This window comes from Panthera pardus, unplaced genomic scaffold (assembly GCF_024362965.1).
Source record: "Panthera pardus isolate Hobbes unplaced genomic scaffold, ASM2436296v1 HiC_scaffold_21, whole genome shotgun sequence".
Classification (NCBI taxonomy): domain Eukaryota; kingdom Metazoa; phylum Chordata; class Mammalia; order Carnivora; family Felidae; genus Panthera; species Panthera pardus.
In genome coordinates, this window is record NW_026526777.1 from 68,771,937 (window position 1) to 68,785,384 (window position 13,448).

The following is a 13,448-nucleotide window of genomic DNA, read 5'->3' on the forward strand; positions in this document are numbered from 1 at the left end:
TGAAATCTTGCCATATGCAATGACATGGATTACTTGTAGAGGGTAAAAGGCTAAGTGAAGTCAGTCAGAGAAACACAAATACCATATGATTTTACTCACATGTGTAATTTAAGAAACAACCAATAAACAAAGGGAAAAAAAAAGAAACAGACACTTAACTCTAGAGAACAAACAGGTAGTTACCAGAGGGTAGGTGGGGGGGGGGGGGTGAAATCGGTGAAGGGGATTAAAGTACACCTGTCACGATGAGCACCGTAGGATACAGGAGTCCTGAATCACCATATCGTACACCTGAAACTAGTAGTATGCCCCATGTTGACTATACTGGATTTAAGATCAAATTAAAGGGGCGCCTGGGCGGTTCAGTAGATTGAGCATCTGACTCTTGATCTCAGCTCAGGTCATGATCTCGTGGTTTGTGAGTTTGAGTCCCAAGTCGGCCTCTGTGCCGATGGCTCAGAGTCTGCTTGGGATTCTCTCTCTTCCTCCCTCTCTGGCCCTCCGCTGCTCGAGCGCTCTATCTCTCTCCTGAAAATAAACTTTAAAAAATATTTTAAAAATTAAAAAAAATAAAACCATCGAACTATTTTCAATTTCAACTTTGGCTGATTTTGTCAATTTGATAGCAACAGTAGTGCCACCATAAAGAACTGGCACTCATGAAATACTTTCTCTGTGCCAGCTCTCGTGCTGTAAACGCATTATCTTATTTAACACAAAGCCCCTCAAGGTAGGCACCGCCATTATTCCCAATGTGAAGAGAAGGAAACCTAGGCACTGAAAAATTGGTTTTGTCTCAGGCCATTTAGATCGGTCTATCCACTTCTTTGTTTGACTTGATAGTATTTTCATTAACCCTGTAGTTGGCGAGAGCTGGAAATATCGTGGGCAGCTACAGTACAGAAAATCCACGTTGGGATTCGTTTCCGTCATGCCCTACGTTACATTTCGAAGATACAATCATTCCCCACTTTCGGATTGCCGGTGTTACCTCAAGACTTTTCATTATATGTTCAAGATGCAGATTGCAATTCTGCAGAGTTTCAAGGACCCCTGCAGAAATGGTGATCCGCAAAGCATCCAGCTTGTTCTGTATTTTTGACATGATTTCTCTCCACATGGAGATCACTTGAGAGAAGAGTCTTGCTTCCACAGGGAGTTGCCTTTAGGAAGGGAACGAGAGAGAACGTCATCTGTTTAAAAATGTCGTGACATGTTTTATTTTTGCCGATCATTAACTACAGATATTTTATTATATACAGCGACGCACACGTAGGAAATCTGTGACAAACCAGACATCCATCCGTCATTTAACGGGATTATACTTGGTGCGAGTTCCGAGACAGATAAACACAGTTCTACGTAACGTGAGTAAAAGTGATTTGTGTCCTAGGATGTAGGAAAACAAAGGCTACTGCAATTCTAGAGGAAATGGGATCTTAGAGAGCTGCTTCTCCAAGCAGCTATTTTTGGCACTAGCTTCTCCAAATGTCCCCGAGAGGGCAACATCGCCTGCGGTTGAGAACCGGTGGCCCACAGCAGCTAGGTGCTCTCGTGCTTCTGTCCAGAGAAGACTCAGGTCCTCATTTCCGATGCCTCCAACCCCAGGGCAATACCTGTCAAGCTCTTCCACGAGCCCCCCACCACTATCCCATTCCCCATTTGGGGCGATGGGCCTAGAAACTTCTTCAGCTCAGCAAAAATCCTATCAAGGAGGGGCCTTCACCCTCCCCTCTGTCGGGCACCCTCCCGACTGCAACAGGAGGCTCTGGGGGGACCTCACGGGGAGTTTGGAGAGAGGGGAATGGACTGCATCCTTGTCCCTCACACGGTCTCTGTAAGGAATTCTCCCTGCTAATGAACCTCCCTTCCCCTTCCTCTCTTTCACACTCCCCCCGGAATCAGGGCCCACCATCCTTCTCCACTTCTCAAAGGCAGGGCCATGGCAGACGTGTGTTTCCTTTCCTTTAGCACTGGGGTGCAGGAGTCTTCAGCACCCCTTAATTACATGCTCCCTTTTCATGTAAAGGGAGCAAATAGCAAAGCCTGGGAAGAACGACATGGTGACACTCTGAACCAGAAGTCGTATCTCTCCATCGGTTAAGGAGTCTTTAGTAAAGAGGACTACTGAAGTTTGAATTTAAGGCGCTAAGTTGTAACCACAAAGGACACATTCCCCAGGTATGTGGTTTCCCGTGAGAACTACCCAATAACTAGAGCTTGACCCAAGCCCTTTAGAAAGCCGTCCTCCGACAAGAAATATACACGTATTACAAAAATGGATATTGTTCTCTGCAACGCAGTACTCAAACCTACACAGTTTTCTTTCGTGAGCCGCTTGAAGCTCCCTCTGCCCCTAAAACAAACTTTGCAATACTTAACCTGATATCCAAGGTCTCCCTTCATCTGCTCTAACACCTTACAAACACGCGCTCTGTGATGCCTACTTATTTCAGATGTAAATGTCACAGATGTCACAAGTTACGCACACTTAAGACCAGTGACTTTAAAGAGAGACCAAGCAATCTGAATGCCGTGAATAAAAAGAAAAGGGAGAATTTCCCCCAACTGTCTAGGACCTCCATTCTTTCACGTGGTCCAAAGAAACAAACTACCATTCATGTATGTAGACTATTAAAAACATGTGTATTGCTAATATCAACACCACACTAATAGTGCGCCCCCCTTAGTTCTTAGAATAGAACTAAGTAGACACATGGTATTGTGGTTTAGCGATTACAATGACCTGGCATTTCTTACCCAGTCCTTAACAGTTTTATATCTAAAATTGAGAAACAGGACTTTTTTAAAGAGCTGATGCTTGCAAAATTTCATGAAAGAAAAAATAATAATTCAGCACAATTTACTCCTGTGCCCGTGGCAGATTATTTTAGAATGTTCATTGAACAAATGACTTCTCAGGGATTACAGGCAATAAATACCCACCATATGTTTTTTTAACCTCTATATAGCTTTTTTTTTTTTTACCTTTGTATTTCCACAGAATGAAAGATTGGTTCCAGATAAAGCCAATTTCTTTGACAATTCATCGATTCCTCAAGAGTAGAAGAGAAGAGAGACAAGTTCTGATCCCACTTTTCCACAAGATCCTGTAAGATAAACACATGCATGGTCACAAAACAAGGTGTATAATATGGCTGCATTTATGTAACCATAAATAGCACATATTACATTCATGTTACATAAATGCACTCATATTATACACATTGCTTTCTAACTTTTTTGTGTTTTGTTTTTTTGGCTTTTTTACCTAACAGTGTCTTTTAGAGAGGCTTTACATCAGTACTCACAGTTCTTTTTTTATTAAAAAAATTTTTTTTTAACGTTTATTTATTTACTTCGAGAGAAACAGAGGGAGCGCGTGAGCAGAGGAGGGGCAGAGAGAGAGGGAGAAAGTGAGAATCCCAAGCAGGCTCTGAGCTGTCAGTGCAGAGCCCGACACGGGGCTCAAACTCACAAACCGTGAGATCATGACCCGAGCCGAAATCAAGAGTCGGAGGCTTAACCGACGGAGCCACCTGGCGCCCTGCATTCTTTTAATTAAATATAGTAAGCATTATGGGGTACCTGGGTGGCTCAGTTGGTTAAGCGTCCAACTTCGGCTCAGGTCATGATCTCGCGGTCCGTGAGTTCGAGCCCCGCGTCGGGCTCTGTGCAGACAGCTCAGAGCCTGGAGCCTGTTTCAGATTCTGTGTCTCCCTCTCTCTCTGCCCCTCCCCTGCTCATGCTCTGTCTCTCTGTCTCAGAAATAAATAAACGTTAAAAAAAAATTTAAAAAAAATATAGTAAGCATTTTGTGGATATCACATCTTTCTCCAGCTAGTATATTTATTAAAGTAAGAGAAAAATGGTTAAAAACCAATTAGTACTAAAATGCTTACAAACCAGGAGACCAGCCCACCCCCTAATGTGGACTCGTAAGACGGACCCACGCATAAGTCATTTACTTTTGCTGTGTATCTCCGTGTTTCCTTCTAAATCCATTTTATATCTCAATACCTTTATTAAGGTCTAACTGACTTCAGTAAATGGTGCATTTTTAAATCACACAATTTAATGTTTTGACGTGTGTTTTTTTTAAATATCAAAACTTTCATAGACTAGAAACACTCTGCATTCTTCTGATGGAAAGCATCTGATGAGTTTCACATTTTAAATGTTACTGTGAGCAAACATTACAGTCAGGTTGGCGAGTGAAGCTCCACTGAGTACAATGGCTTCTTGTTTACATTTCAAAGTTCTTTTATAGTTGACTTCTGATTTTTAAAATTTATTTAAAACTAAATTCATTTAATTCATTTATGGTCATTGCAAAACTGAGACACAAAAAGAAAGGAAACAGAATTTAAAAAATTTCAAAATCCTAACACCCAGAGACAGCTCCTGGTATTTCCTCCCATTTTTCTTTAGTTTATTATATTTTTAAAAATTGTAAAAGTAGCACATCGTCTTCATATGATGGAAACAGTACTAAGGTATATTAAGAAAAAGCTTATAATCTTCTCTTTCACACATTGCTGAGGTAACCATTATTAGTAGTTTGCTATGAATCATTTGGTGCTTTCCTCTACACTCAAACAAATATAGACAAAAGGTAGATAACTTTAGATTTTTTTAAAACAAATATTGAATTGTACTATATGCATTATTCTACAATTGCATTTTTGATATTATAGTTACATTTAAATATGTTAATATATGTACCTGTGCGTATATCTAAATCATTCTTTTTTTTTAATTTTCTTTTTTATTTTTTTAAATTTATATCCAAGTTAGTTAGCATATCGTGCAACGATTTCAGGAGTAGATTCCTTAGTGCCACTCCGCCATTTAGCCCATCGCCCCTCCCCCAACCCCTCCCATAACCCTCAGTTTGTTCTCCATATTTATGAGTCTCTTCTGCTTTGTCCCCCTCCCTGTTTTTATATTATTTTTGTTTCCCTTCCCTTACATTCACCTGTTTTGTCTCTTAAAATCCTCATATAAAGGAAGCCATATGATTTTTGTCTTTCTTTAATTTCGCTTAGCATAATACCCTCCAGTTCCATCCACGTAGCTGCAAATGGCAAGATTTCATTCTTTTGGACTGCCGAGTAATACTCCATTGTGTATATATATACCACATCTTTATCCATTCATCCATCGATGGCCATTTGGGCTCTTTCCACACTTTGGCTATCGTTGACAGTGCTGCTATAAACATGGGGGTGCATGTGTCCCTTCGAAACAGCACACCTGTATCCCTTGGATAAATGCCTAGTAGTGCAATTGCTGGGTCGTAGGGTAGTTCTCTTTTTAGTTTCGTGAGGAACCTCCATACTGTTTTCCAGAGTGGCTGCACCAGCTTGCGTTCCCACCAATGCAAAAGAGATCCTCTTTCTCCGCATCCTCACCAACATCTGTTGTGGCCTGAGTTGTTCATGTTAGCCATTCTGACAGGTGTGAGGTGGTACCTCATTGTGGTTTTGATTTGTATTTCTCTGATGATGAGTGCTGTTGTGCATTTTTTCATGTGTCGGTTGGCCATCTGGATGTCTTCTTTGGAGAAGTGTCTATTCATGTCTTTTGCCCATTTCTTCACTGGATTATTTGGTTTTGGGGGGTTGAGTTTGGTAAGTACTTTATAGATTTTGGGCACTAACCCTTTATCTGATATGTCATTTGCAAATATCTTCTCCCATTCTGTCAGTTGCCTTTTAGTTTTGCTGGTTGTTTCTTTCGCCGTGCAGAAGATTTTATTTTGACGAGGTCCCAGGAGTTCACTTTTGCTTTTGTCTCCCTTGCCTCCGGAGACATGTTGAGTAAGAAGTTGCAGCGGTGACACGTGTTTCTAACTGTGAAGCAGTCACCTCACGATAAGGAACATACCCTGACCTTGGAAAGGTTTCCTGTGCCCTGCTGTGATTCCTTCCCCTACACCTGCCTATTCCCATCCCTAAACAAGCTCAGATTGACTTTCTGAAACGACACCCTAGTTTATGTTTTCTAGAATTTTATATAAATGAAACCATATGATAGGTATTCTTTCTGGTCTGACTTCTTTCACTCAGCGTAATTATTTTGAGATTTGCTCATGTTGTTGCATAGATCAGTACTGCATTTCTTTTTCACTGCTGAGTAGTATTCCACGGTATAGATATACGACAACGTTTGTATCATCCACCAAGCGTCCACCCAGGTTGCGTCTGTTTTTCACTAATACAAATAAAGCTGCCATGAATATTCAGGTGTAAGTCTTTGTATGGACACAAAACTTCCTTCCTTTTGGGTAAACACCTAGGAGTGGAATGGCTGCATCACGTGGTGGGTCTACTTTTTAAGTTTTAAAGAAACCTTTCAAGTGATTATAACATTTTACCTGTTACGTGGCAGTGTACGAGAGTTCCCACCAACACTTGGGGTGATCGGTCTTTTTTGTTTGAGTCATTCCATAAGACGTGCAGTGGTGCCTCACTGGGAATCCAACTTTTCCCCAATGAGTAGTGAAGTTAACATCTTTTCACATGTTCATTTTCCCTCCAAATATTTTCTTTGGTGAAGAATCCACTTAAATCTTTTGCCCATTTCTGGTTTTTTTTTTTTTTGAGAGTTCTTTATATATTCTTGAAAGAAGTCCTTTACCAAACATAGGCCTTGCAAATATTTCATTCCAGTCCTGGCTTATATATATTTTTGCCCTAACAGTGTCTTTTGATGAAATCCAGTTGATAGATTTTTCCGTCTATTGATAGACTTTTCCTTCTATTGACTGATCTATTGATCAGTCTTTGGGTGTCACGCTGAAGAAAAGTGCCTAGCCTGAGGTCACAAAAATTTTGTTTTCTTCTCAAGGTTTCAAAAATTTCTTCTGATCTTTTAGGTTTATGATCTGCTTCTGAGTTAAAGTTTACATGTGCTACAAGATACGGCTTGAGGGGATGTTAAAAATTTGTTTTGCATATAACCGTTGGCTTTGTCAGCACCATTGCTAAAAAGACTTCTTTCTGGAAATGTCTTTACACTTTTGTTGAACATCAGGTGCCTGTGTGTGTGTATGCACGCATAATTTTTTTGTAATCTCTATTCTTTTTTTTTCGGTTTATTTGATAGTGACACAGAGTGCAAGCAGAGGATGGACAGAGAGAGAGGGAGAGAGACTGAGACAGGCAGAGAGAGAGGGAGGAAGAGAATCCCAAGCGGGCTCCGCACTGGCAGTGCAGAGCCTGAGTGGGTCTTGAACCCGCAAACCGTGAGATCATGACCTGGGCTGAAATCAAGTGTTGGGTTCTTAACCGACTGAGCCCCAGCCCCACCACCCCGGTGCTCCTGTAATCCCTATTCTGTTCCATTTGTCTATCTTTATGCCAATACAAAGAACTGTTCTGATTAGCTTTACAAGAAGTCTTAATATCAGGTAGTGTTGATCGTCTACTTTGTTCTTCTTTTTAAAACTTTAAAGTCACTCATCTTCTTTCCTGTAAAGTCTGATCTGCGGTCAATTCCCCCCAGTGTGCATTTCACCTTCTGACCTGCAGTCAATTCCCTCCCTCCCCCACCCAGGGTGTGTATGTCACCTAAGGTATTACAGTTTTTATCTGCACAAGTGTGACTTTGGTCTCCACGTTTGTATCTGGTGTACGTGGTCTTCCACAATCTACTTGTTTCACCGTCCTCGTCTCCAATTCAGACTGCTGCATCGGTTCAGGATCCATTTCCATCAGTAAATGTTTTTCATTATGAATCCTATTTTCTTACTTTTTAAAATGTCTGATAATTTCTGGTTGGATTCGAGACACAGTGATTTTATCATGTGGGTACTGGGTACTTTTCCTGTAAATACTCCTATAAGTATTTTCCTATGAATATTCCTGAGCTTTGTTCCGAGCGCTGTTAAATTGCTTAGAACCGGTTTCACCCTCACGGGTTTTGCTGTCAAGGCGTGTCAGAGCAGCGTTTAACATGAGGCTAACTGCTGTGCCCTTCAAGCGCTCCATCGCCCGCTCACGGAATGCGGCCGGTGGACACGGGCACTGCTCCCAGCCCGGTGTGAGTGGTCCCCTCACCCTGACACGTGGTCATTTCCCGGGCGCCCAGGAGTTTCCTGGAGTTCACGTGCCAGCATCAGTACTTCCACGGGCCCCTGGAGCTGGGCCCCCCTGGTCCCGCAGCCTGCAGGCTCCGGCCAGCTTTCAGCAGCACCTCCTCTTTCCAGGCTCTGGCCGGGTCACCCTGCTCCCCCCCACGCAAGGCCCGCAAACTCAGGTGGGGGCCGCCTCGGCCCTTCTCGTTTGTCTCCCCTCTCTGCGGGGTCCTGTCGCTCGATGCCTGATGTCGCACCCTGGAAGCACGGTCCGTCTCTTTTCTTCTGTTCTGCTGTGGGTACTTCAGGCGGAAGGTGAATCTGGTCCCTCACCTGGAAGCGGAAGTCAGTGTGCACGCATGTGCGTGCACGCTGGTGTACATGTATGTGCATGTGCAGGTGTGTGTGCGCGTGGGTGTGTGTGCACACAGGCGTGCTGTTGTTCAGCTTGAGTACGCCCCATGTATCATTCACTACGTTCATTTTACTTTTTATTTATTTATTTTTAATTATTATGTTCATTTATTTTTGAGAGAGAGAGAGAGGCAGAATGTGAGTAGGGGAAGGGCAGAGAGAGAGGGAGACACAGAATAGAATCCGAAGCAGGGTCCAGGCTCTGAGCTGTCAGCAAAGAGCCCAACACGGGGCTCGAACTCACAAACCGTGAGATCACGACCTGAGCTGAAGCTGGATGCCTAACCAACTGAGCCACCCAGGCACCCCTTCATTTTACTTTTTAATGAAAGCACCGGGTGCTCTAAATACTCCTTTTCACGGGGCTCTAAGCCAATTGTGACAAGGTTTGATTTAGAATTCTTTCTGCTTTTTCTAATTTTAAAATATTTTAGTACATTTCCTATATATTCTTATGGATGCTTTTAAATTCGTTTTTTGTGATAGTTTTGCTGCTGTTGTTGTCTATTTTTTGTTGTTTCTCTGTTGTTCGTTTTTTATTTTAATGTCTGTGGTTGGAGAATATGGTTTATATGGTTTATCCCTTTTTTGCAATTTATTGAGTTTTTTTTCCCCCTCTAAGGTTCAATTAACTGACATCTTCCCTAAATGCTAGTGTGTTTGCAAATAATATGAACTCCATTTGATGGGTACACATTTCTCTCTGTCACACTACCTATAATCAATTATGGTAGCTTTACTATTAAGGACGTTCATATTATTACATGCCTTGTTGAGTTTCCTTAATTCTTTAAGTGATTCTTGGCCACGTTAGCGGATGTGGGGCTGTGCGGAGAGGGACTATCAGGACCACTGAACCTGAGCTGACCCGATGTTTCAATTCCTAACCATGATGCGTTCTAGCAAGCTGCAGGGACACACACAGGTGTGGACACACAGGACTCATCTTAAGAGCAACCGCACAGGAAACAGAAATGAAGCGACTGCATCAGCAAGCAGAGTCTGGAGGCAGTGGAACTGGCGGGGGCCCCGCCAGAACCACGGATGTTTCCAGTAGCAGTGGCACTGCTGGTAAGTCCTGGCTTACGGGGTCCTATTTTTGTATAATTTAAACTCATTTTATTTGCCCAAACTGAAGTTTATGACAACTCTTCATGAACAGTTAATGTTTCCCAAAGAAGTTATTTCTAGTATTCAAAATACTAAATAATCTCATTTCTATATGGGTATATACATGATTTACACAACTCAAAAGGTTGTGAAATGCGCAAAACTAAAGTGACAAATAAAACTATAAACAATGACAGTATTTTCCCTTTGCCGTAATATTTACCTTAAAGGGCCCAAGAGAGGAAGACCCTTTAACTGTTGCCAGTGTGATCTGAGACTCTTCCAGCTGAGTGAGTATGTCGTCTATGGACGAAATGATCAGGACGGAGTACGTCTCGGAGTGATGCACAACCAGGTGTAACGGGGTCGTGTTCCACAGATCAATAATCTTAAACAGCGTTTTCTCAAGAATAGCCTCCTTAGTGGCGGAGATTGAGATTTCGTTTATTTCGTTTTGGTGCTGAAACATCTGAAATGAAACATTATTCTTTAATATTCAGCGGATGAAGGATTCCTGATGCGCTTACGATGCGGGACTTCCGTGAGCGTGCCCCTCCCGGCCTGACCCTCAGGACAAGGCCCTTCCTAACCATCTCCCATTTCCCACTCTGAGCTCTCAGTGAAGTTTCTAGTCATCGTGTACTTCCTCTAATTGCAGCCCGCGAGAAGGTCAGTGGACACCACCTTCGGTACCCGTGCAGATGGCCCTACCCCCTTCAGCTCTCCCTTCTCTGCACTAACGCCGACGGCCTGACCCCTCCGCGACACACTCTTACTTCTGACAGTAACTCTCGTGATACGACGATCTGAGAGAACGTAATCCGAAAGACCCAGCTTTCCCTGGTTTCCCTTCCCTTCCTTATCTCCATGAGGATAAGTGGCTCGAACATACATTGGTGGATGGAGCATACGCGTAGGCCTTCTTTCCAGTCCCCACAGACAAGATCCTGATACAAGATCTCACAATCACTGCCACAGAGATACTGGGAGAGCTTTGCACTTCCACATCGGAGAATTAACTCACGGGCTAACTGCTCTTATCATTTAAAGGATCTCCCGCTGGTCCCACATGTCATCTCCATGGGGTTGAAGAGTGATGCCCAAACCTGTGTTTTGGTAAAACACGACCAGTGTTCATCACCTACCAGAGACGGGCATCACGGTGATGAAATCAGCTGAATGCTTATGGCCTAAACAGACAGTTTGAGAAGGACGCTTGCCTCTGGATGCAGATTATTCAGCCAAAGGCAGATAGGCAACCATAGGACCATCAAGCTTCTGTGCTGAACAAAGAACCTTGTGCGTCACACTGACGTTCTGAAATTGCTAATAATCAACTCCAAACACTGAGAACGTGTAGGGCAAAATCTCAACGAAGTGTACGTATAGCCCTTTCAACGCCTTATGGTCTGAGCCTGGGACCTGACTGACGAATGGTCGGATCTCCCAAGTAACTTGGTAATATCTAGGAGGCTTCAGATGAGTCTTAGGCCTATCGTTGATTATCTGCCTCTGTGATAAAGCACACGGTTTCTAAAATGAAAAAGATCAACCACGAAGTGACTGTGTTCGTTTTATGGAAACTATCGAGCTCTTCCTCTGAATTTACATTGTGACACGTCACAGGTTTTTCAGAGACTACATAACACGTTGGACAGAAACTGTTGTCATATAACGTCATCATTTATCCACCTGGTAGGACCACAAGTGGGCTCCTGTCACGGGCTGTCCTGAGCAGTCTTGCAGCATGACCACCGTCCATCTCTGGGTCAACCACGTGATACGCATCCTGTAGGAAATGAAGGCTGGGTCCCTAGGCCCAATCCTGTCCATCTAGGTACCCACGCTCTACTACGTAAGTTGGTGAACAGAAACAGGATGATCCAAATCTTCCAGGAACTCTTGGAGTTCAGTTAAGATGAGCAGCTGATGGCCTGCTCTCCCCTCTGACCACTGCAATGATCAACCTCGGGAAGAGAGGATTCCTCTGACTCCCGCCGACAGTGTTGCAGAGGCTGAAGACCTTGTTCACTTTTGTTCAGATGTTGCATTAACTGTCTTAATTTGGATCCTTCGAAAACTGCATGAGAATCCCTTTTTAAACTATCTATTCACATTAGAAATACAGGGATAGCACGCTGGAACCCTTTCCGGTTCTGGAGCCACCAGCCCACCAGCTGATCCCCTCGAGGCCCGTCTGCCCTCACTTTTAGTGCTTGCTGCTAGACTGCCAAATGTCACCCTTTACGTGACTTGCCCAGGGATGATGACTCCCATAGCCCAAGACTTTGTAAAGGAAAATGTCATTGCAGTCGTGCTATGTTTCTGGAATGCTGTTTTGGATACACCTAGCCGATGACGTTGACATATATGTTCTCAAATTATCTAGACATTTTGCTGAATTCACCGCTGGCACACAGATCAGTTAGGAGGCCTGATGATGACCCAGGACAGGGTAAGAGATTTAGACGGGATGAGGATGGAGAGAGCAAAAGAAGACTGAAAGGTTAGTTCATCACTTTCAGCCTAAGCAACTGGAAAACAATGGAGGCGCCATGTGCTGAGATGGGGAAGGGAAGGAAGAGTGGGGTCTGGGAGACGGAGAACGCTACCTGGGAGGTCTCTGAGACCCGTAAGTGCACCTACTAAATAGGGAAGCGGATATGTGAGTTCAGGGGGAAAACCAAGGTCAGGGCAAGACAGATGCGGTAATCTAATTTTAAAGATCACCTAAAGGTGTCTTTTAAAATTCTTCCTTTTAAATTCCTTAAACTATCCCCCCCATTTCCTCATTTCAACAGATCATTTAGTAGAAAATTATAAAATACTATTTTAAATGACAACAGACGCTGTTAATCACGAAGCCTGGAAGAAAAATGAAGCTTACTGCAAACTAGTTATGAAAATAGAAAAAATTGTAACCATATAAATCATGGATTCTATTTTTAGAACAAACCCTAGATGGCAAAGCAAATAGCTCCTAATTGTGTATTTGAAGTATCATATCAAGTTACCGGCAGAGCCATCCCAACATGCTCTTCATTTTACGTGAAACGGAATACAGCAGCTTGATGTTTCTGTTCCTAGAAGGTGTGCTCTCTGCGAGAAGTAGCCCCGCTAAAAAATAAGACGCTAATCTCATTTGTCACACAGGCAAACCACTGCCGCTGCTCTCGAATCACCGGGATCACGGTGCAACGGCACGGCGCACCCCGTACCTGCAGCTACACGTAGTTTCTGACCACCTGTCCCCTGCCAGCCTCACTCCCATTTGCACGGCCGGTCGACCAACGTCTCCCTTTTCTAATTCCTATTCCTTGCAGATTTACTCACTTGCTTAAAAAATTGGCCCCTCTGGTATTTCAACCTATTTTTGTTTTCAAATAATTTTTGTTTACCTTGAGAGCTAGAAGATTCTCTACTGTGCAGTTCTTATCAAGAGAAACTGACTTTCCAATAATCTGGAGAGCATCCCAGTGCCTTGGCTTCAGACAGGGGTTTCCCAGAGCTATGATAGTAGGCAGCCCTTGTTTAAATTCTGTCACTGATTGCTTAAGATGGGTCACCAGGTCGTTTTTAGGTAAACCTGCAAATAACAACGAATCATACTTTTTAAACCAGAAAACAAGTTTGCTATTTAACATAATTCTAGTTTTGCAGTTATTAGGCTGTACTAAAATAGTTTTATTAACATCACCCTCCCAGAGGAATCAACTGTGGATTAAGACAAAGAGCAACAGGGGGCGGCCTGGGTGGCTCAGTCGGTTAAGCATCAACTTCTGCTCTGGTCACGATCTCACGGTTCGCGAGTTCAAGCCCCGCATCGGGCTCTGTGCTGACAGCT

The 13,448-nt window shown here is 43.2% G+C and overlaps 1 protein-coding gene across 1 annotated transcript in view; it reads right to left on the minus strand.

Moving 5' to 3' along the window:
* The window catches only part of DNAH14 (dynein axonemal heavy chain 14), a 319,741-nt gene that overhangs the window by 208,953 nt on the left and 97,340 nt on the right, over nt 1-13,448 (minus strand). Inside the window, 4 exon segments of the mRNA XM_053909500.1 lie at nt 992-1,163; nt 2,989-3,110; nt 9,828-10,073; nt 13,003-13,190. Coding sequence (XP_053765475.1) covers nt 992-1,163; nt 2,989-3,110; nt 9,828-10,073; nt 13,003-13,190 — 728 coding nt within the window.